General features: G+C 46.7%; 1 protein-coding gene across 2 annotated transcripts in view; it reads right to left on the bottom strand.

The window, feature by feature from the left end:
- Positions 1-320: 320 nt before the first annotated feature.
- CEP126 (centrosomal protein 126) overlaps positions 321-25659 on the bottom strand; it is a 140425-nt gene continuing 115086 nt past the window's right edge. For both annotated transcript variants that reach the window (XM_063951512.1, XM_063951513.1), the window contains 5 exons: positions 24345-24466; positions 15949-16030; positions 8223-8420; positions 4725-4789; positions 321-2906 (listed from right to left, as the gene is read on the bottom strand). In XM_063951512.1, the coding sequence (XP_063807582.1) occupies positions 2805-2906; positions 4725-4789; positions 8223-8420; positions 15949-16030; positions 24345-24466 (569 nt within the window). In that variant the 3' untranslated portion in view covers positions 321-2804. The remainder of the gene's footprint in view (positions 2907-4724; positions 4790-8222; positions 8421-15948; positions 16031-24344; positions 24467-25659) is intronic.

Genomic DNA, 25659 nt, shown 5'->3' with positions numbered 1-25659 from the left:
CTCTCTCTCCACTTTATCACTGTCCTAGGCTTATTTTCCTATAGATTGTAAGCTTGCGAGCAGGGCCTTCCTACCTCTATGTCTGTCTGTTTTTACCCAGTTTTGTTCTATTACTGTTGTTCTAATTGTAAAGCGCAACGGAATATGCTGCGCTATATAAGAAACGGCTAATAATAATAATAATAACATCTCCCCCTCTATCTACCACCATGTGCCTATATCAAGCAACCAGTGACGTGCGGTGGGGTGAGGCGGGTGAGGCACCGCACGTCCCTGCAAGCAGCACATCAGACAAATAATAAAACGCATGGGTATATAAGAACATTTTCATTATTTTATTTTGGATATTAAAATAATTGCATTTTTGTATCAAACCAAAAAAAAAAAGTTAAATTAGAAACCACTCATAAAAGATGAGGTATATAGCAGTAAAAAAATAAAATAATTTAGTAAAGTGCATTACAGTAATTACAAATCTCTATGGTGTAAATAAGGCAAGTTTCATTACAGTCTATAACTGTTCCTTTCTGTCTCACGCCGTTATTATATACAAAACGTAGAAGGACATGCATATTAAACGTTCAAATTGAAGCACACATGGCAGACTCTTACCCAGATAAAAAGTAACACACTGCCCTCTAGTGCTGAAAAGTCCCTATAGCCTTTCTAAGCATTATAAATATCCGCTAATTACTTATTAATGTATATTCAAAAAATTTGCTTCAGTGCAAATAATTACATATGTGTACCTTCATTACTGACATTCTCTAGCCTTCAGCACATAAATCCTTCCTTGTCTGGTAACAAACCACAGTGATTAAACGGTTTTAAAAATATGAGCAAAATACACAATGAAAGAATAATATTTTCACTTCATCGACTCACTAATTCATGTACCAGAAATGTACAGTTATTATACTGTATTATAACAGCCCTGCCCTCCCATCCTCTAGCATTAGTTCTTCTCTGCTGCATACTGTACTATGTACAGTAATAAGCAAAATAAAGAGGGATTTGCCTTTGGAACCCTATTGCAGTGGGAGCAAGGATTTATTCAGAGTACTGTACGACGCTCTCTTTCCCAGGCCGGCCTCCAGCATACAAGCTGTAGTACAAGAGTTGTAGTGTGTGGATGAAACCCAACATAATGCAGTCTGCCATCTTGGGGTAGGTTTCTAAAAATGAAACGTGTACAGTAGTTGTTCAAAGCAACCAATCAAATTTTAGCTATCATTTCTGTTTTGCATCCTAGAAAATGATTGGCAGAATCTGATTGGTTGCTTAGGGCAACACTACCACTTTTCATTTTTAGAAGGTTTAGTAATAATACCCCCTTGACTTAGAAGCAGAGTCCGGTTTGTCAGACTGGAGAGCTGGCCTCCTGTACAAGTCACAGCCTTAACGGAGCGTGTGCCTGCCCAAGACAGGATCCAGGGTGCATCCCGCGTACTTGAACCCTTGCTTCAAGTAACTGGTTTTGAAAATGACAACTAGGAAACAAATGGAGCTAATGTCCGTTCTTGTCTTATCCAAATGGAGCAATCATACACAACATGGAGTGACAGGGAATGGTCACACTTCTATGTAACACGTACCTTTAACTAGAGACTAGCAAAATTTCCATTAACTCCCAAAATAATGTATGGCTATGTATGGATAGGCCTGAAATGTGCTACACGTAACCGAAATGAGTCAAAGCAAAAGCGTGTTCACACACAAACGTTCCTACAGTGTAAAAACAGAAAGGGTGGTATCCTATTACCTGCGATGAAGCATCGGGAGCGTTTTTTGCAATTTTTCCCGATGCTTCACTGATATTTTTTTACGGGGTATACAATTAGATCTCCTGTAAAAAAAATAGTTTTTCGTTCGAAGGAAAATACACAGGTTCAGTGAAAGTTGTGTGTTTTCTCCACCGAGGACCCGAAAAGCCAGTGCTTATCTGGGATTCTGTTTCCCCTGCCTGAGGCAAGTGAAACAAAATCCTGATAAGCTGTGGCGACCAGTCAGTGTCTCACGGCCGCCGCAGCAGCAGCAGGCTGGGACTGCAGTGAGGTTGCCCAGGTGCCGACACTCAGCGCTGTGACCCCCAGCTGGGAAGCCAGAGCAGCACTGTGACCTGCATCCCCCTTCTTCCCCTGTTGGCGGTCACATGACAGGGGAACTGTCATGTGACCGGGGAGCCAGAGGTGCAGAGCAACCCTGTCTGCACCGGGAGCTGTCAGGAGCCCCGATAAGCCGCAGCTTATCAGGGCTAATACGATAGCCCCGGTAGATATCATTATCCGTGGTGATGTACTGCGGGAATTGGATATCCCCCAGAATGTGAAAAACTGCAAGCGCTTACCCAATGCATTGCACGCTAATGCCTTATGTTCTTTCTCAGCAGTTTTTCATGCATTTTATAAAAAGAGCCTCAATCCCAAGCTTGAAATGGCGGCTTGTCATAGCCAATGTCCTTAATAACGCAGGATGGTACACATGTGCTCTAAGCCATGGCAACCAATCTATTTATTACTAAGCTTCCAAATGAGACTAATATTAGATTATGCTGAAGGCACCAATGTGGTGACACGCTCTACGACACCGCGTCACGTGCAAACTCGTCTTCAGGGAAATGCAGAAATGGAACATGAGTAATCATAATAAATCCATTCAAATATATGAACCTTTCAATAAAAAAAGAAAACATCTTGTAAACACAGACTAGGTTTATATATGTACACACAAACAGATATATACAGAGATATTATTGCTCTATAATGGCAGATATTACACTTGCAGCCGAGTAGATGGAGAAAGTATCAATATCTCCTTTGCAGCCGCGTGCGCGGGTCGGCGGACACACTCCTCCGGTATCGCGGTGCTGTGTTTTCTGCCGCCTGGGGTGGTAACTGATGAATATGCTGGAAAACATGTTATGTCATTAATAAACATTTCTAGAAATTATTAGACATTGTTTGTGTAATTAAAGGGGATATCACATTCCAAAGTATTTAGATGTATTACCTACAGATACTCGGTTACATCACTATATACAATTACTCAGAAAAAAACTTTTTAAATGCTACAAATGCACAATTTTAGGGTTCAGACAATGGCAGTGTTGCCGAAAAGACTAAGCTAAACACCAAGGGGAGATCCAATTAGCCGCGATATCGTGGTTTCACGATAAATTATCGCATTTGGGATCATTCGGAGCATACTTACTAAAGTGCGGGTTTATAAAGGTGGAGCTGTTCCCAATAGCAACCAATCAGATTGCACTTATCATTTATCTAGCGCCTTCTAGGAGATAATAGCTAGAATCTGATTGGTTGCTTTGGCCAACATCTCCACCACTTCTATAAACCCATGCTTTAGTAATTATACCTCTACGGACCTGATTCAGAGATATTTGGTAATACAGCCGCTCTCTCAATAGTGGTTATGGAAACATGCAAATGCTAATCTCAGCCTTCCCGCCACCGTGCGATGGAGTAGGAGAACTGAGATACCCACTTTCCATGTTCTGTGCAACTGCGATGTAGTGTCCAAGGCCGTTGAGCATCTTTGCGGATCTGCGGGCTACTCAGAGTCACATGGAAGTTAACTAGAACTCCAGTTGCATCTAAATGGGTCTAATTGGGCAGCGATGTGGTGTTTGCAATTAGCATAAGCTTGCTGTGGGCGTGTAGACAGAATTGGGAGCTACTTAGAGGTGAGCGTACGCCAAGATGCAGCAATTTCCAACAGACTTTTTACACCCAATAGTCCTGGAGCAAATCCGTGCTGCTAGTGATGACAGCTTCTCTCACAAGCGGATGTATAGAGGCAGTGCAGCCACATGGAATAGACTCTAAATATGAGCTGAAGTCCGTGGCTATATTAAAGCACGCAATGCATCCACAGTTGCTCTCTATTTTCTGTGCGGATTCAACCTCCCCCCTAGTCCCTTTAAAATGTAGGTCTTAGAAAGAGAGAGGCCAATCAGAAGCAGTTTCTGGGGTATATCACCTTCCTTAAATCAATTGCTGAAATTCTAAAGCGTCTTCTAATGGTGTGTACACGGTGAGATATTTTCTTACGATTATATAGTCAAAATCGTAAGAAAAGTTAGCGCAGATCGCAAGGTAAAAGTCACCTTGCGATCGCGATGCAATGTCGATGCGCGGTCGGCATCGCATGCCTAGGTAGACTGTGCAGGCAAGTCAATTTTAACTATCTCATAGAAAAGATAGTCAAAATTGACACTTAGCCAAAATCGCACATAGTAAGTATCGCAAGCACACTCATTATGTGCTTGCGACGCCGACCTAGCCCCTGTTGCATAGTGAGAATCGGGGTTAGCCCGAATCTCACCATGTGTATGCACCTTAAAGCACGTGTAACAGCACCTATCTTGTAGGGCATATTAATAGTGCAGAATAGACCATTTCATTTGGAAATCTTACGCTGCATGGGATATATCAGTACACAAGCTGATCTACTCCTTGTATCCTGACACTTAGCACAATGCAGCGACATTAGGGATAAACAACACAGTTCCAGCCCTGATGGACAAGGGCCTGGAAAGTGCACACGCTTGGGGGAAAGTACTTGCTTTTTAAGTGTTTTAATACAAGTACAAACATGACTGTAGTTTTTTTTTTTCTTCGCAAAAAGAGAACAAAGAAATAAAAACAGAGAAGAATGTTAAATATTTGAAAATAACATTTGCTGAAAAACTGTAAAATAAACCTCACCAATGGTGACTTAAGTGTAAAGCCATTTGTTGCTGCTGGGGGTTTGGTCATGGTGTCTTGTACGTCTAAAGGGAAAAGCAAATCAGATTAGTTTGTTTGTCTAAGCTGGTAACAGGCAGAAAGACACAACATATATATCAAACATCACATCAATCAACTAAATACTGATGCCACTATTTTTATATAAGTACGTCCTAACTCTGTGCAGATGCCGAGGCTTTTATACAGTAAATGGAGCCAGCATGATCATTCCCTGATTATTACCAGAATACGCTTGTTCAGAAAACACTCAGGAGCCAAATGTCACAGGGTGCGGGATTCTCAAAGTTACTAAACAGTGCAGCTTTAACCACTTGCCTGGCATGGTCGCATCAGATGCGACCATGCCTGCAAGTGCTCTATCTGACCTGGTCGCACGGGATGCGACCAGTCAGATAAGAGAGTGTTAGCAGCGGCAGGGAAGAGAAACTTCCCTCTGCTGCTGCTGTCAAAGGGACTGGAAGGTCCCTCTGCCTCCCTGCACTCTCCCCTTGTGTCTGCCGTGCTGCCGATCACTGCAGGACTTTCCTCTCCAGCAGCTGCAGACAATAGCAGCCGTTGGGGAGTGTAAATTAACCCTCCCAAGCCCCCAGCCCCACCCCTTCCCCCTTGTACCTGGAGGCTGTCCCGGTACATGGTCGCAATGTTTCCGATTGATGTTTCAAAAAAAATTTTTGGGGGGGATTTTTTTATCTTTTTTTATTTTTATTTTTAACTAAAATCATTTTGGATAGGGATAAATTCATGTTCTTCATCTAATTCACTCATAAAAAAACCCCTGACAATTTCAGGGTGTTTTTTTTGGGGGGAAATCGTCGCTGAAATCTGGTGACTTTCAGAATCCCGCATCCTATTACATTTGGCCCTGTGGGGAAGAGAAACTAAAACCTCTAAAAAGGTGTTGCCCATATCACCCTATCAGATTCTTGCTTGCTTGGGCCGGATGTAATGAAGCCCGAGTTCATAGGGCGTACGTGATCCCGGCTAAACGTGGACATTTTTTTAAAGGGGCAATCACTTACAAGGCATGTTTTTTACCTTGTAAGTGATTGCCCATTTAAAAAAAACAAAACGTTTGAGTTCAGCCGGCATCCTGCACGGCCTCCGAACTCGGGCGTCATTACATCCAGTCCCATGTTTTAGAAAGTACTAGATAAATGAGAACTACTATGTGATTGGTTGCTAAGGGTAACACCACCACTTTTCATATTTAGAAGGCTCAGCAAATCTATCCCTTAGTATAAATACGTTTTCAGTAATATTTGGAGAAAAGGGTTTTGCAAAAATGCTAATTTTATATGTTATTTGTTATTTATTGTGCCTCATCTACCATTAGGAAATACATCTAGTGTATTACAGGCCCAACAAATACAGCTAACACAAATACGGTAAGCACATTTATTTATATTATATCTGGACTATATATAAAAAAAAATCACATAATTAATAATTATTAAATATTATTTATCTGTATTTTGTAGTGATTGTAAGATAAAACGCCAATGAACTGCATTTTACTTCAGAAAGTTGAGCAGATTGCAGCACAGCAAACTAACACCTCTTTTCCACTAAAGTCTCAGGTCTGACCCAGGGTGGGTTAAGAACATGGTTCCACTCAGGTCAGACCCCTTTCCACTACAGCTACAATCCAGGTTATTCCCGTCAGTGCAGTTCACAATGAACACAGGTACAGTTCCGGCACTTGGAAATGACATCATCTCCTTACGCCAGAAAAGCGTCTCTCCCCATGCTGTGAATGAGTCCTGGGTTGGACGACCCGGCTAACCCATTTCCACTACAGCTCACCCGGGGGCGACAGGACCTGGGTGGAGCCGTTTCCACTGACAAAAATCCTGGGTTGTTGCGCATTCATGTGACTCAAGTCAGTGGTATAGTAGACAAAATCACAGGCATTGGGGTGAAGATGTTAGCCGATTCTAAAGTAACACAAAGGTTGTATTATAACAACCAACAGTGCTGTTACACTACTACTTTATGGGGTGATGCAGAGTGGTGCGCTACTGTGCCCCATATGGAACATAAGTGGCTTGTCAACAGTGAACTCTGCTAGCGTCGGATGTACTTTTTTGTAGAAAATGAGTCTTAGACACAACGAGTATACAACACTTGTATATCTGTGTGTGACTGAGTCTCTGAATCTGTATACAAAGTGCTATGATGCAGCAGCTGTGACTTTTTTCCATACCAAGTTCCATTGTGCTACAAGCAGACTCAGTTGCATACACATATACAAGTGTCACATATTGGGGGAGATTCAAATGTTTGAAAAGTCAGTTGGGAGTCTGTTTTGTCCTATCTAATAGACAGGAAAAAGACAGACACCCAACCGACTTTTCAAACATTTGAATTCCACCCATTAAATTCATCCTTGTGCATCGTAGTCGCATTGCGACTAAGATGGATTTTTGGAAAATAGACGCACGGCGCCAGTAGTGTCACATGAGACCTGTCAGCTCTCTCCCGCTAGGCATCTCGCAACACATTGCGCATTATGGCTAGATGTATGAGGACACATCTGTCTACTAGGCCTACAGTTGGAATGGCATGGCGCAGCAAATCCAAACACATACCAGCATACCGTAAGTGGCAGAATCGATCTAAGTATAGTGGGTACCTAATAATTTATAACATTCTCTCAACAAAGTCAACGCATGTTTCTATCAAGACAGGACAAAGTAACTTTTCTGTGTTATTTATTTAAGCTAATTCCTTTCATGTATTATTAGAACTTTGATTAAGAATTTTTTTTTTTCCAGTAAACGACACACAGACATATAGTGAAATACTGTAATCATCTGATGGTTTACACACTGGTTATGATTTCATTTGGGAATTACTATTTTCAATTAAAGGCGGTGTTGAGCTTTAATAAATACGAATGACAACTTGGTACTAGCAACAGATGGCTAAGAGTGTAGGTAGAGAGTAGAAGGGTCTTTTGACAAACTGTATTAAGTAGTTTAGGATAACCTGACCTGAACAGGGGGTGTAGGCACAAGTTTAGGTTGGGCATTGGTAACAGGGATAGCCATCGACCATCGATGATTCATAATCATTGATGATTTATGGCTGGTGACGAAAGCTTTTGCCATCAACGTGGGAAAACCAGATGGTTTTCCTCCATCGATGGCACAGCATAACCGAATGTTTGTGTTTTTTATTTCAAGGTGCCAGGACACAGAGCATAGCTTCACCTCTGACACCCACAAAGTCCCACCCTCAGGTTTTGACAGGCTCACAGACCAGTCAGTCAAAGAACATGGCTGACCATCGGTTGGATAAACCATTGATGGTCATCTACTGCAAAGTTTGCAACCATCGATGGCCACTTGCCATATTGCCATTAATGGTAACCACACCGATGGCCATCCCTAATACTAGCGGCATGTGCACCTAGAAAGAGAAGACTGATTTTACTGTATCTTACTCAGTACTTACTCTGCAGTCTCTGGTTCAGACGATCAAGTGACTGAAGGAGTCTCTGCTCTTCTACAGACAGAGCAGTGTGTCCTGTGTGCGACGCTTTGTGTAGCAGGAGATTGTGCTTTGCCTGCATGACAGCGAGAATTTCTCCATCAGTCGCTGATGTTTCCACCAGTTTTTCTGCCAGCATAAACTGAGCTGTGCTCTCGGAGACTAAGGAGAGAGTCCAAATATAAACAAGATCATCGTAATTAGGTATGAATAACATTCCTCCAGCTTAATACTTTGGCAGAAAGCATTTAACCACTCAAATTGTGTATGTTAGAGATACTGCAGCCTTCATTATTTTTCTTTCATTAAAATAGTTACGTTTTTATTTTTCCCATGGCTGCTCCCACAGACTCCTCACCACAAAGATAATTTTGCACCAGTGTGCTAAAATAATCTGCACTGTGTCCATCGAGGTGATGGACTACTCTCTGCTCTTAGGCAATGCCTCTGCAAACCAGACCCAATCTCCCACCACTAAATCCAGCCTCGTACCACTAGGTCCAGCATCACCAGGTCCAAACTTTTACCTCTACGTCCAGCCTCTAACCACTAGGTCCAACCTTCCACCACTAGGTCCCGCCCCCCACCACTAGGCCCCGCCTCCCCCCACTAGGTCCCACCTGCTTCCACTAGGTCCCACCTCTTAAGAGTAGAACCAACTTCTACCACTAGGTCCAGCCTCTTACAATTAGGTCCAACCCCTTCCACTAGGTCCAGCATCCTACCACTAGGTCCAGCCTCCTACCACTAGGTCCAGCCTCTTACCACTAGGTGCAGCCTCCCACCACTAGGTCCAACCTCTTACCACTATAGAGTCTCCTCTATTAAACTATCCCTAAAATACTGCTCAGTTTTGCCTCCATTATGGCTGAGATTAATCACAAGGACTGTCTTTAATACACATGTTCTTTTTGTGTTTTTGAAGATTATGTTACATTGATCAAAGTTCTTCTGGGAATGCCTTTTTCTGGTTCAGCATAAGTAGACGGAGATAAATGCTTTCCACTAAAAGTATAGGATAGGATCCCATCTCAGTGGGAAGGTCTGTGTGTCCCAGGGACGTGCAGTCAGGGGAGGCAGGTGAGGCAGTGCCTCCCCTGTCATAATGATTAAAAGAATAAAAAGAAGATGGTTAAAACACAGATTCTGTGATAAATATCTTCTTTTATTATTCTAATAATTTCTCTAACGTCCTAAGTGGATGCTGGGGACTCCGAAAGGACCATGGGGGATAGCGGCTCCGCAGGAGACTGGGCACAAAAGTAAAAGCTTTAGGACTACCTGGTGTGCACTGGCTCCTCCCCCTATGACCCTCCTCCAAGCCTCAGTTAGATTTTTGTGCCCGAACGAGAAGGGTGCACACTAGGTGGCTCTCCTGAGCTGCTTAGTGAAAAGTTTAAGTATAGGTTTTTTATTTTCAGTGAATCCTGCTGGCAACAGGTTCACTGCACCGAGGGACTAAGGGGAGAAGAAGCGAACTCACCTGCGTGCAGAGTGGATTGGTCTTCTTAGGCTACTGGACATTAGCTCCAGAGGGACGATCACAGGCCCAGCCATGGATGGGTCCCAGAGCCGCGCCGCCGGCCCCCTTACAGAGCCAGAAGACTGAAGAGGTCCGGAAAATCGGCGGCAGAAGACGTCCTGTCTTCAATAAGGTAGCGCACAGCACCGCAGCTGTGCGCCATTGCTCTCAGCACACTTCACACTCCGGTCACTGAGGGTGCAGGGCGCTGGGGGGGGGCGCCCTGAGACGCAATAAAAACACCTTAGATGGCAAAAAATACATCACATATAGCTCCTGGGCTATATGGATGCATTTAACCCCTGCCAATTTTTCCTTAAAAAAGCGGTAGAAAGGCCGCCGAGAAGGGGGCGGAGCCTATCTCCTCAGCACACTGGCGCCATTTTCCCTCACAGCTCCGTTGGAGGGAAGCTTCCTGACTCTCCCCTGCAGTCCTGCACTACAGAAACAGGGTAAAACAAGAGAGGGGGGGGCACTAAATTGGCAGATAAATCTATACAGCAGCTATATAAGGGAAAAACACTTATATAAGGTTATCCCTTTATATATATAGCGCTCTGGTGTGTGCTGGCAAACTCTCCCTCTGTCTCCCCAAAGGGCTAGTGGGGTCCTGTCCTCTATCAGAGCATTCCCTGTGTGTGTGCTGTGTGTCGGTACGTTGTGTCGACATGTATGAGGAGGAAAATGGTATGGAGGCGGAGCAATTGCCTGTAATAGTGATGTCACCCCCTAGGGAGTCGACACCTGACTGGATGGTCTTATGGAAGGAATTACGTGATAGTGTCAGCACTTTACAAAAGACTGTTGACGACATGAGACAGCCGGCAAATCAGTTATTACCTGTACAGGCGTCTCAAACACCGTCAGGGGCTCTAAAGCGCCCGTTACCTCAGATGGTCGACACAGACCCAGACACGGACACTGACTCCAGTGTCGACGGTGAGGAAACAAACGTATTTTCCAGTAGGGCCACACGTTACATGATCACGGCAATGAAGGAGGTTTTGAACATTTCTGATACTACAAGTACCACAAAAAAGGGTATTATGTGGGGTGTGAAAAAACTACCTGTAGTTTTTCCTGAATCAGATGAATTAAATGAGGTGTGTGATGAAGCGTGGGTTTCCCCCGATAAAAAACTGCTAATTTCTAAAAAATTATTGGCATTATACCCTTTCCCGCCAGAGGTTAGGGCGCGTTGGGAAACACCCCCTAGGGTAGATAAGGCGCTCACACGCTTATCAAAACAAGTGGCGTTACCGTCTCCTGATACGGCCGCCCTCAAGGAACCAGCTGATAGGAAGCTGGAAAATATCCTAAAAAGTATATACACACATACTGGTATTATACTGCGACCAGCAATCGCCTCAGCCTGGATGTGCAGTGCTGGGGTGGCTTGGTCGGATTCCCTGACTGAAAATATTGATACCCTGGACAGGGACAATATATTATTGACTATAGAGCATTTAAAGGATGCATTTCTATATATGCGAGATGCACAGAGGGATATTTGCACTCTGGCATCAAGAGTAAGTGCGCTGTCCATTTCTGCCAGAAGAGGGTTATGGACGCGACAGTGGTCAGGTGATGCGGATTCCAAACGGCATATGGAAGTATTGCCGTATAAAGGGGAGGAGTTATTTGGGGTCGGTCTATCGGACCTGGTGGCCACGGCAACGGCTGGGAAATCCACCTTTTTACCCCAGGTCGCCTCTCAGCAGAAAAAGACACCGTCTTTTCAGGCTCAGTCCTTTCGTCCCCATAAGGGCAAGCGGGCAAAAGGCCACTCATATCTGCCCCGGGGCAGAGGAAGGGGAAAAAGACTGCAGCAGGCAGCCTCTTCCCAGGAACAGAAGCACTCCCCCGCTTCTGCCAAGTCCTCAGCATGACGCTGGGGCCTTACAAGCGGACTCAGACACGGTGGGGGCCCGTCTCAAGAATTTCAGCGCGCAGTGGGCTCACTCGCAAGTGGACCCCTGGATCCTGCAGGTAGTATCTCAGGGGTACAAATTGGAATTCGAGACGTCTCCCCCTCGCCGGTTCCTGAAGTCTGCTTTACCAACGTCTCCCTCCGACAGGGAGGCGGTATTGGAAGCCATTCACAAGCTGTATTCCCAGCAGGTGATACTCAAGGTACCCCTCCTACAACAGGGAAAGGGGTATTATTCCACGCTGTTTGTGGTACCGAAGCCGGACGGCTCGGTGAGACCTATTTTAAATCTGAAATCCTTGAACACTTACATACAAAGGTTCAAATTCAAGATGGAGTCACTCAGAGCAGTGATAGCGAACCTGGAAGAAGGGGACTATATGGTGTCTCTGGACATCAAGGATGCTTACCTCCATGTCCCAATTTGCCCTTCTCACCAAGGGTACCTCAGGTTTGTGGTACAGAACTGTCATTATCAGTTTCAGACGCTGCCGTTTGGATTGTCCACGGCACCCCGGGTCTTTACCAAGGTAATGGCCGAAATGATGATTCTTCTTCGAAGAAAAGGCGTCTTAATTATCCCTTACTTGGACGATCTCCTGATAAGGGCAAGGTCCAGAGAACAGTTAGAGGTCGGAGTAGCACTATCTCAAGTAGTACTACGACAGCACGGGTGCATTCTAAATATTCCAAAATCGCAGCAGATTCCGACGACACGTCTGCTGTTCCTAGGGATGATTCTGGACACAGTCCAGAAAAAGGTGTTTCTCCCGGAGGAGAAAGCCAGGGAGTTATCCGACCTAGTCAGGAACCTCCTAAAACCAGGCCAAGTGTCAGTGCATCAATGCACAAGGGTCCTGGGAAAAATGGTGGCTTCTTACGAAGCGATTCCATTCGGCAGATTCCACGCAAGAACTTTTCAGTGGGATCTGCTGGACAAATGGTCCGGATCGCATCTTCAAATGCATCAGCGGATAACCCTGTCTCCAAGGACAAGGGTGTCTCTCCTGTGGTGGTTGCAGAGTGCTCATCTTCTAGAGGGCCGCAGATTCGGCATTCAGGACTGGGTCCTGGTGACCACGGATGCCAGCCTGAGAGGCTGGGGAGCAGTCACACAGGGAAGAAATTTCCAGGGCTTGTGGTCAAGCATGGAAACGTCACTTCACATAAATATCCTGGAACTAAGGGCCATTTACAATGCCCTAAGTAAGGCAAGGCCTCTGCTTCAGGGTCAGCCGGTGTTGATCCAGTCGGACAACATCACGGCAGTCGCCCACGTAAACAGACAGGGCGGCACAAGAAGCAGGAGGGCAATGACGGAAGTTGCAAGGATTCTTCGCTGGGCGGAAAATCATGTGATAGCACTGTCAGCAGTGTTCATTCCGGGACAACTGGGAAGCAGACTTCCTCAGCAGACACGACCTCCACCCGGGGGAGTGGGGACTTCACCCAGAAGTCTTCCACATGATTGTGAACCGTTGGGAAAAACCAAAAGGTGGACATGATGGCGTCCCGCCTCAACAAAAAACTGGACAGATATTGCGCCAGGTCAAGGGACCCTCAGGCAATAGCTGTGGACGCTCTGGTAACACCGTGGGTGTACCAGTCAGTGTATGTGTTCCCCCCTCTGCTTCTCATACCCAAGGTACTGAGAATCATAAGAAGGAGAGGAGTAAGGACTATACTCGTGGCTCCGGATTGGCCAAGAAGGACTTGGTACCCGGAACTTCAAGAGATGCTCACGGAGGACCCGTGGCCTCTACCTCTAAGAAAGGACCTGCTCCAGCAGGGACCCTGTCTGTTCCAAGACTTACCGCGGCTGCGTTTGACGGCATGGCGGTTGAACGCCGGATCCTGAAGGAAAAAGGCATTCCGGATGAAGTCATCCCTACCCTGATCAAAGCCAGGAAGGATGTAACTGTGCAACATTATCACCGTATTTGGCGTAAATATGTTGCGTGGTGTGAGGCCAGGAAGGCCCCTACAGAGGAATTTCAACTGGGTCGTTTCCTGCAAACAGGACTGTCTATGGGCCTAAAATTAGGGTCCATTAAGGTTCAAATTTCGGCCCTGTCGATATTCTTCCAGAAAGAACTAGCTTCAGTTCCTGAAGTTCAGACGTTTGTCAAGGGGGTACTGCATATACAGCCTCCTTTTGTGCCTCCAGTGGCACCTTGGTATCTCAATGTAGTTTTGGGGTTCCTAAAATCACATTGGTTTGAACCACTCACCACTGTGGACTTAAAATATCTCACATGGAAAGTGGTAATGCTTTTAGCCCTGGCTTCAGCCAGGCGTGTCTCAGAATTGGCGGCTTTATCCTATAAAAGCCCTTACCTAATTTTTCATACGGACAGGGCAGAATTGAGGACTCGTCCTCAATTTCTCCCTAAGGTGGTTTCAGCGTTTCACTTAAACCAGCCTATTGTGGTACCTGCGGCTACTATGGACTTGGAGGATTCCAAGTTACTGGACGTAGTCAGGGCCCTGAAAATATATGTTTCCAGGACGGCTGGAGTCAGAAAATCTGACTCGCTGTTTATCCTGTATGCACCCAACAAGCTGGGTGCTCCTGCTTCTAAGCAGACTATTGCTCGCTGGATTTGTAGTACAATTCAGCTTGCACATTCTGTGGCAGGCCTGCCACAGCCAAAATCTGTAAAAGCCCATTCCACAAGGAAGGTGGGCTCATCTTGGGCGGCTGCCCGAGGGGTCTCGGCTTTACAACTTTGCCGAGCAGCTACTTGGTCAGGGGCAAACACGTTTGCTAAATTCTACAAATTTGATACCCTGGCTGAGGAGGACCTGGAGTTCTCTCATTCGGTGCTGCAGAGTCATCCGCACTCTCCCGCCCGTTTGGGAGCTTTGGTATAATCCCCATGGTCCTTTCGGAGTCCCCAGCATCCACTTAGGACGTTAGAGAAAATAAGAATTTACTTACCGATAATTCTATTTCTCATAGTCCGTAGTGGATGCTGGGCGCCCATCCCAAGTGCGGATTGTCTGCAATACTTGTACATAGTTATTGTTACAAAAATCGGGTTATTATTGTTGTGAGCCATCTTTCAGAGGCTCCTCTGTTATCATGCTGTTAACTGGGTTCAGATCACAAGTTGTACGGTGTGATTGGTGTGGCTGGTATGAGTCTTACCCGGGATTCAAAATCCTTCCTTATTGTGTACGCTCGTCCGGGCACAGTATCCTAACTGAGGCTTGGAGGAGGGTCATAGGGGGAGGAGCCAGTGCACACCAGGTAGTCCTAAAGCTTTTACTTTTGTGCCCAGTCTCCTGCGGAGCCGCTATCCCCCATGGTCCTTTCGGAGTCCCCAGCATCCACTACGGACTATGAGAAATAGAATTATCGGTAAGTAAATTCTTATTTTCGCCCCTGTTACTATGGCTGCATCTTAGGGTGGGAGGCAGTGGGAGAGGTGCCTCCCGCTGCTAACATTAAAGTCTGGGCAGCGGGGGGCGGGCAGGGGGCAGGGCGAAACCATAGGCTGTAAAAGCCCTTTGAAAATGTATGGTGAAACGGCGCCTCAATGACAGGGGCGTGCATTCAGCCCACATGAATGCACGCCCCTGTCCGTCCCCCAGATGTGATTGGGCCAGCGGATCCGCAGGCCAGCGGGCAATTGCGGCGGCGCAACGTGGTGGGCATCATGGCGGCGGGACCCGGCGGGGAAAGGGTGGCTGGCAGCAGACCTGGATCCAAGAGGATCCAGCCCCTGCCAGCCACTCTGCAGAGTTTGGCAGCGGAGAGCGGCTTCCAATTTCAAATATGGCGCCTCAGAGCCATATTTTACATTCAAGATGGCTGGTGCGAGCCAATCACGGCTCGCCACGTCATCGCTCCACCCCCTCTGGCTGACTTATAAGTTAGCGCGAGGGAGCGGCTGTCAGTCCGACGGCGGAGGAGGAGCAGAGAAGAGCTCCTGAAGCAAGAAGACGCCGTGGAAGTCCTGCCAGTGATTCATCCAGTGCCTCCCCAGCCTCAGACCTCACCGCACATCACTGGTTTGTCCTCCCACACAGGGAACACCCCATAAAGTTAGCCCTCTCATTCCTTACTTATCTCGCCTCAATCTTGGTGGCTCACAAATCTGGGTCCCAACTATGTAATTTGCAATAAGTGCCCTCACTAAACCCAACTTGTCCCATCAGCTGGCGTTCACTTTTTCCCCACCATAAACATCCCACCTTGTTCTACAGACAGTGGCACTGATTGTGGTACATACCTTCTCCAGAACTTGGTGCACCGTGTGCTTGGCCGGGCTCATGTGAACTTGGGAAAGGACTTAACTTCATTGTGTGCAGGTTCTGTTGGACGTAAGATACAAAGTAAATGCATTAGATTAGGGTAGGTGGGAGATATGGGTGTAGTATGGTATGCCGGCGGTCGGGCTCCCGGCGACCAGCATACCGGCGCCAGGAGCCCGACCGCCGGCATACCGACAGTGTGGCGAGCGCAAATGAGCCCCTTGCGGGCTAATGTGCTCGCCACGCTGCGAGCACGGTGGCGCGCCACACTATTTTATTCTCCCTCCAGGGGGGTCGTGGACCCCCACGAGGGAAAATAAGTGTCGGTATGCCGGCTGTCGGGATTCCGGCGCCGGTATACTGTGCGCCGGGATCCCGACAGCCAGCATACTGAAGACCACCCGGGAGATATACATAATATAAAAAATACCATATACATGACATGGGGGGTCATTCAGAGTTGTTTAAATTTAGCACAGCTACGATCATCTTCCCTGACATGCGGGGGGACGCCCTGCACAGGGCTAGTCTGCCCCACATGTCAGTCCGGCCCCCCCGCAGAAGTGCAAAGGCATCGCACAGCGGCGATGCCTTTGCACTTCAAGAGTAGCTCTCGGCCAGCGCAGCTATAGAGTGCTGTCCGGGAGCTACTCCTCGCTCCCCGGCCCGCAGCGGCTGCGTATGACATCATGCAACCGCTACGGCCCACCCCTCGTTCGGTCTGGCCACACCTGCGTTGGCCGGACTGCGCCTACGAAACGGCGGCCAAATGCCGCCGCTTTGCCACCTCCCACCCATCAATCGCCTCTGCCTGTCAATCAGGCAGAGGCGATCGCTGTCCTGCTACGGCCTTCGGCCGTCCAGCATGCGCACTACGGCGCATGCACAGCAGGGACCCGTTCGCTCTGCTGCGTTAAAACGCAGCGAGCGAACGGGTCGGAAAGACCCCCCTTATCGTATTAATAAATATCATGGTTTTTGTGTTACGCAGATTGCAGTGTTCTGTATGAATCTGTCCTAAGCAGCACTCGCTGAGTTATGAGAACGTGAATTGCAATACACAGGGAAGGAACAGGGGCTCATACACCTTCCCTGTACTAATGATTGCTTCAGACATGTTTGTGCAGAATGAATAATACTGTGCAATGATGACTGCACTGGCTGGCATGTGTGGTCAGTGCCTGCTGGAAAACCTGCCCCTGCATCTCTGACTGCACGTGGCCACACTGGCAAGAGGTCCAGTGGTTTGTTTGTGGAGCTGGGTGATCAGATTAAAGTGTTTGTGATCAGTTTTAAAGATATTAACCGACTGATCAACAGGATGAAGACACAAAGCTTAGCGTGATTTCAGATGCCGAAATATAAATAGGTAAATGGATCGGATACTTGCACTGATCTACATGACTTACAGTTACACAATACAGTGGTGAAATCTGAAATGTTTGGGGGGGGTTAAGTAAGCAGACATTGTGTAACCACTTTCATTCAGGCATCTGCATACATATGAAGTAATGTCACCTCAATCTGCTGCTACGTTCACTAGGCGCTGTGTTTACACAGTGATGAAAACACACTGACGATGAGCAGCATGTTTCTGCATCGGACAAACACCAGTGATTAATCATCCACACAACAGCTGGATTTCCTTTGTAACCTTTCAATTTACTCAAGTACTGCAGACGGCATAGAACACACAGGGTCTGTCCGGAAAGTATTAAGACTGATTTTTTTCACGCCACGCAGAACAGGCGCATGGCGGTGCTGTAGGGTGGGATGGGTGTCTCAGCTACACATTCCCGGTGGCGGCAGTTGCCTGTGAGCCTTTACAATATACGGATCGAGCTGTTTTTACCTAGGTCGAGGTTCGAGATGGAGCGTACCATCGAGCAATGATATGCGATCAAGTTTTGTGTTAAACTCGGGAAATCGGGTACCGAGACGCTGGTCATGCTTCAAATGGCCTTCGGGGAGGAATCCGTGTCCAAGGCGCAAGTTTACCGCTGGTTTAAATTCTTCGAGGAGGGCATAGAAGACGTTAAGGATGAACCACGCTCTGGACGACCTTCAACAAGCCGAAATGAGCAAAATGTGGACAAAGTGCGCAATGCATTGAACACTGACCGTCGTTTGAGTGTTAGAATGGTAGCAGAAAGGTTGGGACTTCCAAAAACTACTGTGCAAGAGATCTTGACAAAGGAATTAGCGATGCGAAAGGTGTGTTCCCAAGGTTCTGACTCATGATCAAAAAGACAAGCGTGTGGCGATTTCCCGCAAACTTATGGAGCATGTGCAAAGTGAGCCTAATTTTGTTGACAGAGTGATAACAGGTGATGAAACTTGGATCTTTGAGTACGATTCGGAGAGCAAAAGGCAAAGCGCAGAGTGGCACACACCATCTTCACCTCGCCCCAAAAAGGGATGAATGAGCAAATCAAAGACCAAATCCATGCTCATTGTCTTTTTCGACTCAAAGCGTGTGGTCCACAAGGAATTTCTACCTACCAGCCAAACTGTCAACGCCGCATTTCACACAGGAGTGCTCAATCAGTTGAGAAACAGGGTCCTCCGCAAGGAGATTGCCACTACCTGGGTCCTCCATCACGACACATCGCTGCAAGTGAGAGAGTTTTTGGTCAAGCACAACGTGACAACGCTGTCTCAACCACCCTACAGTCCAGATCTGGCCCCGGCTGACTTCTTTTTGTTCCCCCGTATCAAACGCGGCCTGAAAGGACACTGTTTTCAGACCGTAGACAAAGTGGAAGCAGCCGCGACAGAAGAAAATACCAAGCTTGGCAGAGACGCTGGCAACGGTATATCGATGTTCAAGGGTCATGCTTTGAAGATTATTAACCCTATGTATCTGAAGGTTCAATAAAAAAATGTTCCCGGATTTAGTCTCATTACTTTCCGAACAGAGCGTACAGTATATGGGAATCCCAGAGTTGGCTTATGTCACAGTACATTGCTTTACACCAGGGGTCCACAGCCTGTTGCTGGCAGTGTGCCTGCTAAAATCCAGCTAAGCTCAAGGTGCCAGGTCTAATGTTTATATAATTTATATAATTATAAATGAATAATAATGGGACCAATAAATACACACACGTAATTCATATTTTCCATACTATAAAACATGTAATACAACTAAAGAGTGGGGGAAAGTAGTGAGTAGGATCGAAGAGTTGGATGAAGTTGGGAAGACCAACACCCCGTCCGAGCACATTTATAAATGGGACGGTTTCATCTTAATGGTAATGTTTGCTATCTGTAACTGAATAAAGAAATTGCTCTTTTAATTAGAAAATACTGAGGCCTAACGTTAGGTCAGGAACTTCCATATTGGTCCAAGCTGATAAATTTTTCTGACCTAGTTGCAAGAGATTCATCAGACACAGGCTTCCCGTACCTGTACGAGCGCCCAAGAATGACACCACCATGACACCTCCACAAAACTGATCTCTTGCGATCGCAGTGTTGCCGCTCAGGAATGTATATTTCACATACAGGGGTAGATGTATTAACCTGGAGAAGTGATAAGTGCAAGGTGATAACGCACCAGCCAATCATTATAGATTTGAAAAATGACTAAGCTGATTGGCTGGTGCGTCATCACCTTGCACTTATCACTGCTTTATCACTTCTCCAGGCTTAATACATCTGCCCCAAAGAGAGATCCGTCTAGGATCCGTCTGGCTCAGAATCACCTGGACATACGCAGAAAATAGGATTTTGGTACTTACCAGGTAAATCCTTTTCTTTGAATCCATAGGGGGCACTGGAGTACTCTTGGGATATGGACGGCTTCCGTAGGAAACAGGGCACTGAATATTTAAATTTAGAACACTCCACCCCTCCATATCCCAGAGTACCTCAGTGTTTTTTACTGAGCCGAACAGGAGCTATAGAGAGGTTGACAATGGAGTATTACATATAACATAACGGACAACAATGAAGTTGACACATAACGTTACTGACAACTAAACAGTTGACACCATAACCAGCACTTGATAATTTGAACCAGTCGGTGAGAGTGTGTTACCATAAGATCCCCTGAACTTACCACAAACCAGGTAAAACTGCTCTGGGTGGGCGTCCAGTGCCCCCTATGGATTCAAAGAAAAGGATTTACCTGGTAAGTACCAAAATCCTATTTTCTTTTTCATCCACTAGGGGTCACTGGAGTACTCTTGGGACATACCAAAGCTTCTCCCGTGGGCGGGAGAGCTGTTTGGCACCTGTAACACTAGGCGGCCAAAGCTAGATGCTGATGCCGCAAACGTATCAAACTTGTAAAAGCGCACAAACGTGTGCACTGAAGACCATGTAGCCGCACGGCAAAGCTGCGTCGTAGAAGCTCCACGACAAGCTGCCCATGAAGTTCCCACAGAATGTGTGGAATGAGCTGTTACTGATGTAGGCGGCTGTAACCTAGCATTAAGGTAAGCCTGACGTATGGTCAGTTTTATCCATCTGGATAAGGTCTGCTTAGACGCTGGCCAACCCATCTTGGCAGCATCATAGAGAACAAACAACGTATCCGTCTTACGAACTGTAGGCGTCCGGGATACATAAAGGCGTAAAGCGCGCACCACATCCAGAGTTCCAGAATGTGCTGTTAACACAGGAACTACTATTGGTTGATTGATGTGAAAAGATGACACTACCTTTGGTAAGAAAGCGGGATTCGTCCGAAGTTCCGCTCTGTCATCATGAAACACCAAATACGGTGGCTTGCATGACAAGGCACCTAAATCTGAAACACGCCTTGCTGAAGCTAAGGCTAGAAGAAAAATTGTTTTCCAAGTGAGAAACTTTATATCCACTTGCTGTAAGGGTTCAAAATATGAAGACTGTAAGAAATCTAAAACCAGATTCAAGTCCCATGGCGCTGTAGGTGGAATGAATGGAGGCTGTACTCTGAGGACACCTTGCAGAAAAGTGTGTACCGACGGCAATAGAGCCAATCGTCTGTGAAAGTAAATTGACAACGCAGATACCTGCACCTTTAGTGTAGATAAACGCAGTCCTCCATCTAACCCCGTCTGGAGAAATAACAAAAGACGGGATAACTTGAAAGCTGATGTCGGAAACTTCCGAGCTTCACACCAACCTATATAGGCACACCAAATTCTGTAATAATGAGCTGCCGTAACTGGCTTCCTAGCACGTAACATGGTTGGTATAACAGATTCCGGAATGCCCTCTCTTCTCAAGAGCGCGGTCTCAACAGCCACCCCGTCAAACGCAGCCGCGCTAAATCGGGGTAAAGGAACGGACCCTGTTGTAACAAGTCCGGACGTAGAGGGAGCGGCCAAGGATCGTCTGCGAGTAGTCCGTGGAGATCCGAGAACCAAGCTCTTCGAGGCCAATGAGGCGCCACTAGTATGACTGTGACGGACTCTCTTTTGATCCGTTTTAGCACTAGAGGGAGCAGCGGAAACGGTGGAAACAGATACACTAGGCTGTATGGCCACGCGATTGTAAGAGCATCCACCGCCACTGCCTTTGGATCTCTCGTTCTGGACACATACTGGAGTGTTTGGTGATTGTGGCGAGACGCCATCAGGTCCACCTGAGGGTAACCCCACCTCTGAACCAACATGTGAAACACCTCTGGATTTAATGCCCATTCTCCTGGATGAAAATCCCGACGGCTGAGATAATCCGCCTCCCAGTTGTCCACTCCCGGAATGAACACTGCCGACAATATCACCTGGTGATATTCTGCCCAATTGAGGATTCGAGCTACTTCCCGCATTGCCATGTGGCTTCTCGTTCCTCCTTGTTTGTTGATGTATGCGACTGCCGTTGCGTTGTCTGACTGCACTTGGAAAGTCTGAGAGCGAAGCATGTGTACTGCTTGTCGTAGTGCATTGTAAATTGCGCGGAGTTCCAGGACATTTATAGACAGCAATCTATCGTGATCCGCCCAGAGACCCTGGAGTTGACAATTTTGAACTACAGCTCCCCAACCTCTGAGACTCGCGTCCGTCGTTAGAATTATCCAATTCCAGCTGCCGAATAGTTTCCCTGCGGTTAAATTGTGTTCCTTGAGCCACCAGAGTAGAGACACCCTTGCCCTTGGCGACAACCTCACCCTGTGGTGAATCTGCAGATGCGAGCCCGACCACTGTGCGAGCACATCCAGTTGAAAAGGACGTGAGTGAAATCTTCCGAACTGAAGTGCTTCGAAAGCCGCCACCATTGTTCCTAAGAGGCGAATGCACAAATGTACCGAGACTGTGCGTGGCTTGAGCACTAATTGTACTAGATGGCGAATAATCTGTACTTTCTGTTGTGGTAGGTAAATTCTTTGATTTACCGTATCGAGAATCATACCTAGGAATTGAAGGCGTTGAGACGGAATGAGGTGATTTTTTGAAGTTGACAATCCAACCGTGGTGAACCAGTACATTGTACGTTAGCAGCGCATGTTGGAGAAGCATCTGTTGAGACGGGGCTTTGATGAGCAGATCGTCTAAATACGGAACTATTGTCACTCCCAGAGATCTGAGATGAGCTATCATCACAGACATCACTTTGGTGAATACCCGAGGCGCTGACGATAGGTCAAACGGTAGAGCCTGAAACTGGTAATGGTTTTGGCGTATTGCAAACCGCAAGAACCTCTGATGAGGCTGCCAAATCGGAATGTGTAAGTACGCATCCTTGAGATCTAGCGCAATCATGAATTCCTTTGGCTCTAAACTTGCAATCACTGAGCGCAGAGATTCCATCTTGAATCTGTAGTAAGTTACGTACCGATTGAGACCCTTTAAGTTCAATATTGGCCTGACTGAGCCATCCGGCTTCGGTACCACAAACAGACTGGAATAATAACCCTGACCCTGTTGGTGTACGGGGACCGGAATCAAAACTGCTGAATCCAGTAGGGACTGAATGGCAATTTGCAGAACCGCCCTCTTGTCGTCTAGCATTTCCCATGGAGGGTCCGGGGATGAAACTGGCTTTAACACTGGAGCAGAAATTGTATTTGTAACTGAATCCACAAAACATACTGGACATGTGGTAGATCCATCCGGTAACACACTGCTACAGACTTTGCAGTGATGCTTCTTAATTTTTGCTGGTGCCTTACTCATTATGGCGACAGATAATACAATACACAAAAAACAGACACTTGCCCGACTCAGTAAAATAGTACGAAGGTGTCTCTATATATATATCTGGCCAAGTGCAGTACACGTGGCCAGTACTATGAAATGTGATCCCAAATTCCCACTAACACCCCTGCGCCTCCGGTGGAGTAGAGATGTAGTACTGGAACGTTCTGGAATCACAGCAGGAAGACACAGGAAGCATGGTTAAAATGGCTGCCATGCTTAAAATCATAGTCACAGTACAGGTTACAAGCATATAAACTGATATATAACTCTGTATAAAAATCCTGTGTAATCATGGCTGCAGCCTAGCATACTGCTGTTGCTGCAGTTTATCCCCCCTCGTGCCGCTGATTGTACCCCTTGCAGTCTGTAATGCCCCCCCCCCCTGTATGCTCCGTTGCGGATGCAGTGCGGGGCTGGCAGCGTGTGGGGCCGCCAGCGGGAGCCAGGTAGCGGGACGCGCTGGGACCGACAGCGGGGAGCGCATCCTGAAGCGCTCTGAGCAGCGGCCGGAGCAGCGGCGGCGGCCGGTCTGTAGAGGGATCCCAGCGCCATCAGCGGTAAAGAAAACAATGTCCCCACACAGCAGGGCGGCAGCGGGAACTGACCGCCCCGTTCAACATACCGTGACTCCTGCTGCTGTGGTGAGGCTCCGACGGGGCTTCTCTGCAAGCGCCGGCCAGCCTGTGCAGGAGGTCTGTCTGGCTTTGAGGGTGCTCTTTTAGTGAGGACCGACACGCCACAGCTGCTAGTAGCAGCTTGCACTATCCCTGACCCTGCCTTTTGGAAGGGGGAAAGGGATGTGTATGAAAAAAAAAAGAAAAAATATTCACTAAAAAAAATAAAAATATTCAAAAGAATTGTGGACCAAGCCACAGACCTGTTGCTACTTCGAGCACAGAAAAAACACTGAGGTACTCTGGGATATGGAGGGGTGTAGTGTTCTCAATTTAAATATTCAGTGCTCTGTTTCCTACGGAAGCCGTCCATATCCCAAGAGTACTCCAGTGACCCCTAGTGGATGAAAAAAGAAATGAGTACATTTGCTGCTACACATGCACAGTTTACTAACGCTCACTATTTGCGGCCGTATGTTGAGCGGCGCAAGACTCACAATCAGGCCCATAGTTTGCACATACTTTACGTTACACTACATGGTTGTATTGATGGTCCCAAATATGTGGCAGTCAGCAGTGTGATGTTATTTCTATGCATTTAGGAGGACACTTATACATGTGGCCCTGTGCTACCTGAATGTATGGGGCCCTCCAGCCCGCTGACCCCACTCTGCCTCTCCTCTGCTCCAGCAAAGCTCTGCGTTTGTTCTCAGTGCTGTCGGGAATCTGTTTCCTCTTTGTAAGGGTGACATGACCTTTAACGAAATGGGATAAAAATGATGTTTATTGGAAGACAGAACACAGTGAATATGTAATCTGAGACATCTACAAAAGCCCTCGTTATGCTCTGTGATGCCTTGATTTCAGTCTGTAAGTAAAAGATGATATTCAGTTATGCAGAAAAGTCATGGAACACATTACAGTTACATCATTGCGCAGGCTGCTGACATTCCATCTGCGGAGTATGGAAACCCAGATTCAGATAACATTAACGCACCGTGGGCCTAATTCATATGCAGTCGCAAATCTGTTACTGTACCCAAAATCAATCGATGGTTTCTTACAGTGCACGCGTCTGAGCCGCAGTGCGCATGAGCAGTGAGGGTCATGGCGTTCAGTCGCTATTTTCTGGGCGTGCATAAATTAGCAGTTTCGATCTTACTTGCTACTGGAGAGCAGCTCAGCCTGCGCGTCTTCAGAGGTACTCAGACACTGCGTGATGACCAGATATGCGACGATGGTACCGATGTATCAGCGGTTGTTGGATGGAAATGATGCAACAGCATGGGCGTCCCTATGCTCAGGTTAGCTTCCGCCCGTATTAGCATATAATCACAATTGCGAACAGCAAAATAGAGCAACAGCAATCCCAAGAGCAACCACAACGGAGTTAGGCCCCCTTTGACGTTAGAGCTATCACTTTTAGCACCATTAATTGCATTTAAACTTGATTTGACGAGTTGTGTCATTTTGCCCTTTTTTTACGGTCCCTTAATTTCATGTCCAGATGTGAAAGACTTTGGTGTGGGTTAGTCAGCTAAACATGCATTACAATATGTGGGACTTAAGCCCCCTACACACTGGGCGATGTAATCGTCCAACGATATATCGCCCAACAATACTATCGATGGTCGATTTTGCCTACACACTGGACGATATCGATGGTCAATTTGGAAGATATGAGAGTACATACATCTATATCATCCAAATTGACTTGCATGTTTAATACGACGATAGTCGCCTCGCATTGTTCATCATTGATGTATACACACTGAGCGATATGAACGATTTATCGTTCATTACTGAACGAGATCGTTCATATCACCCATGCACATCGCACTGTGTGTAGGGCCCTTAACATTCCCTGTTTCAATACAGAGCACAGCTTGAGGTAACTAGACTAACATTCCTTTTACTTTGCAGTTGTTTATGTAGGATCTTAAATTAA

Source organism: Pseudophryne corroboree, chromosome 2 (assembly GCF_028390025.1).
Source record: "Pseudophryne corroboree isolate aPseCor3 chromosome 2, aPseCor3.hap2, whole genome shotgun sequence".
Lineage (NCBI taxonomy): Eukaryota > Metazoa > Chordata > Amphibia > Anura > Myobatrachidae > Pseudophryne > Pseudophryne corroboree.
The sequence above is the reverse complement of the archived record's forward strand: the minus strand, read 5'-3'. Positions and strand labels throughout refer to the sequence as shown.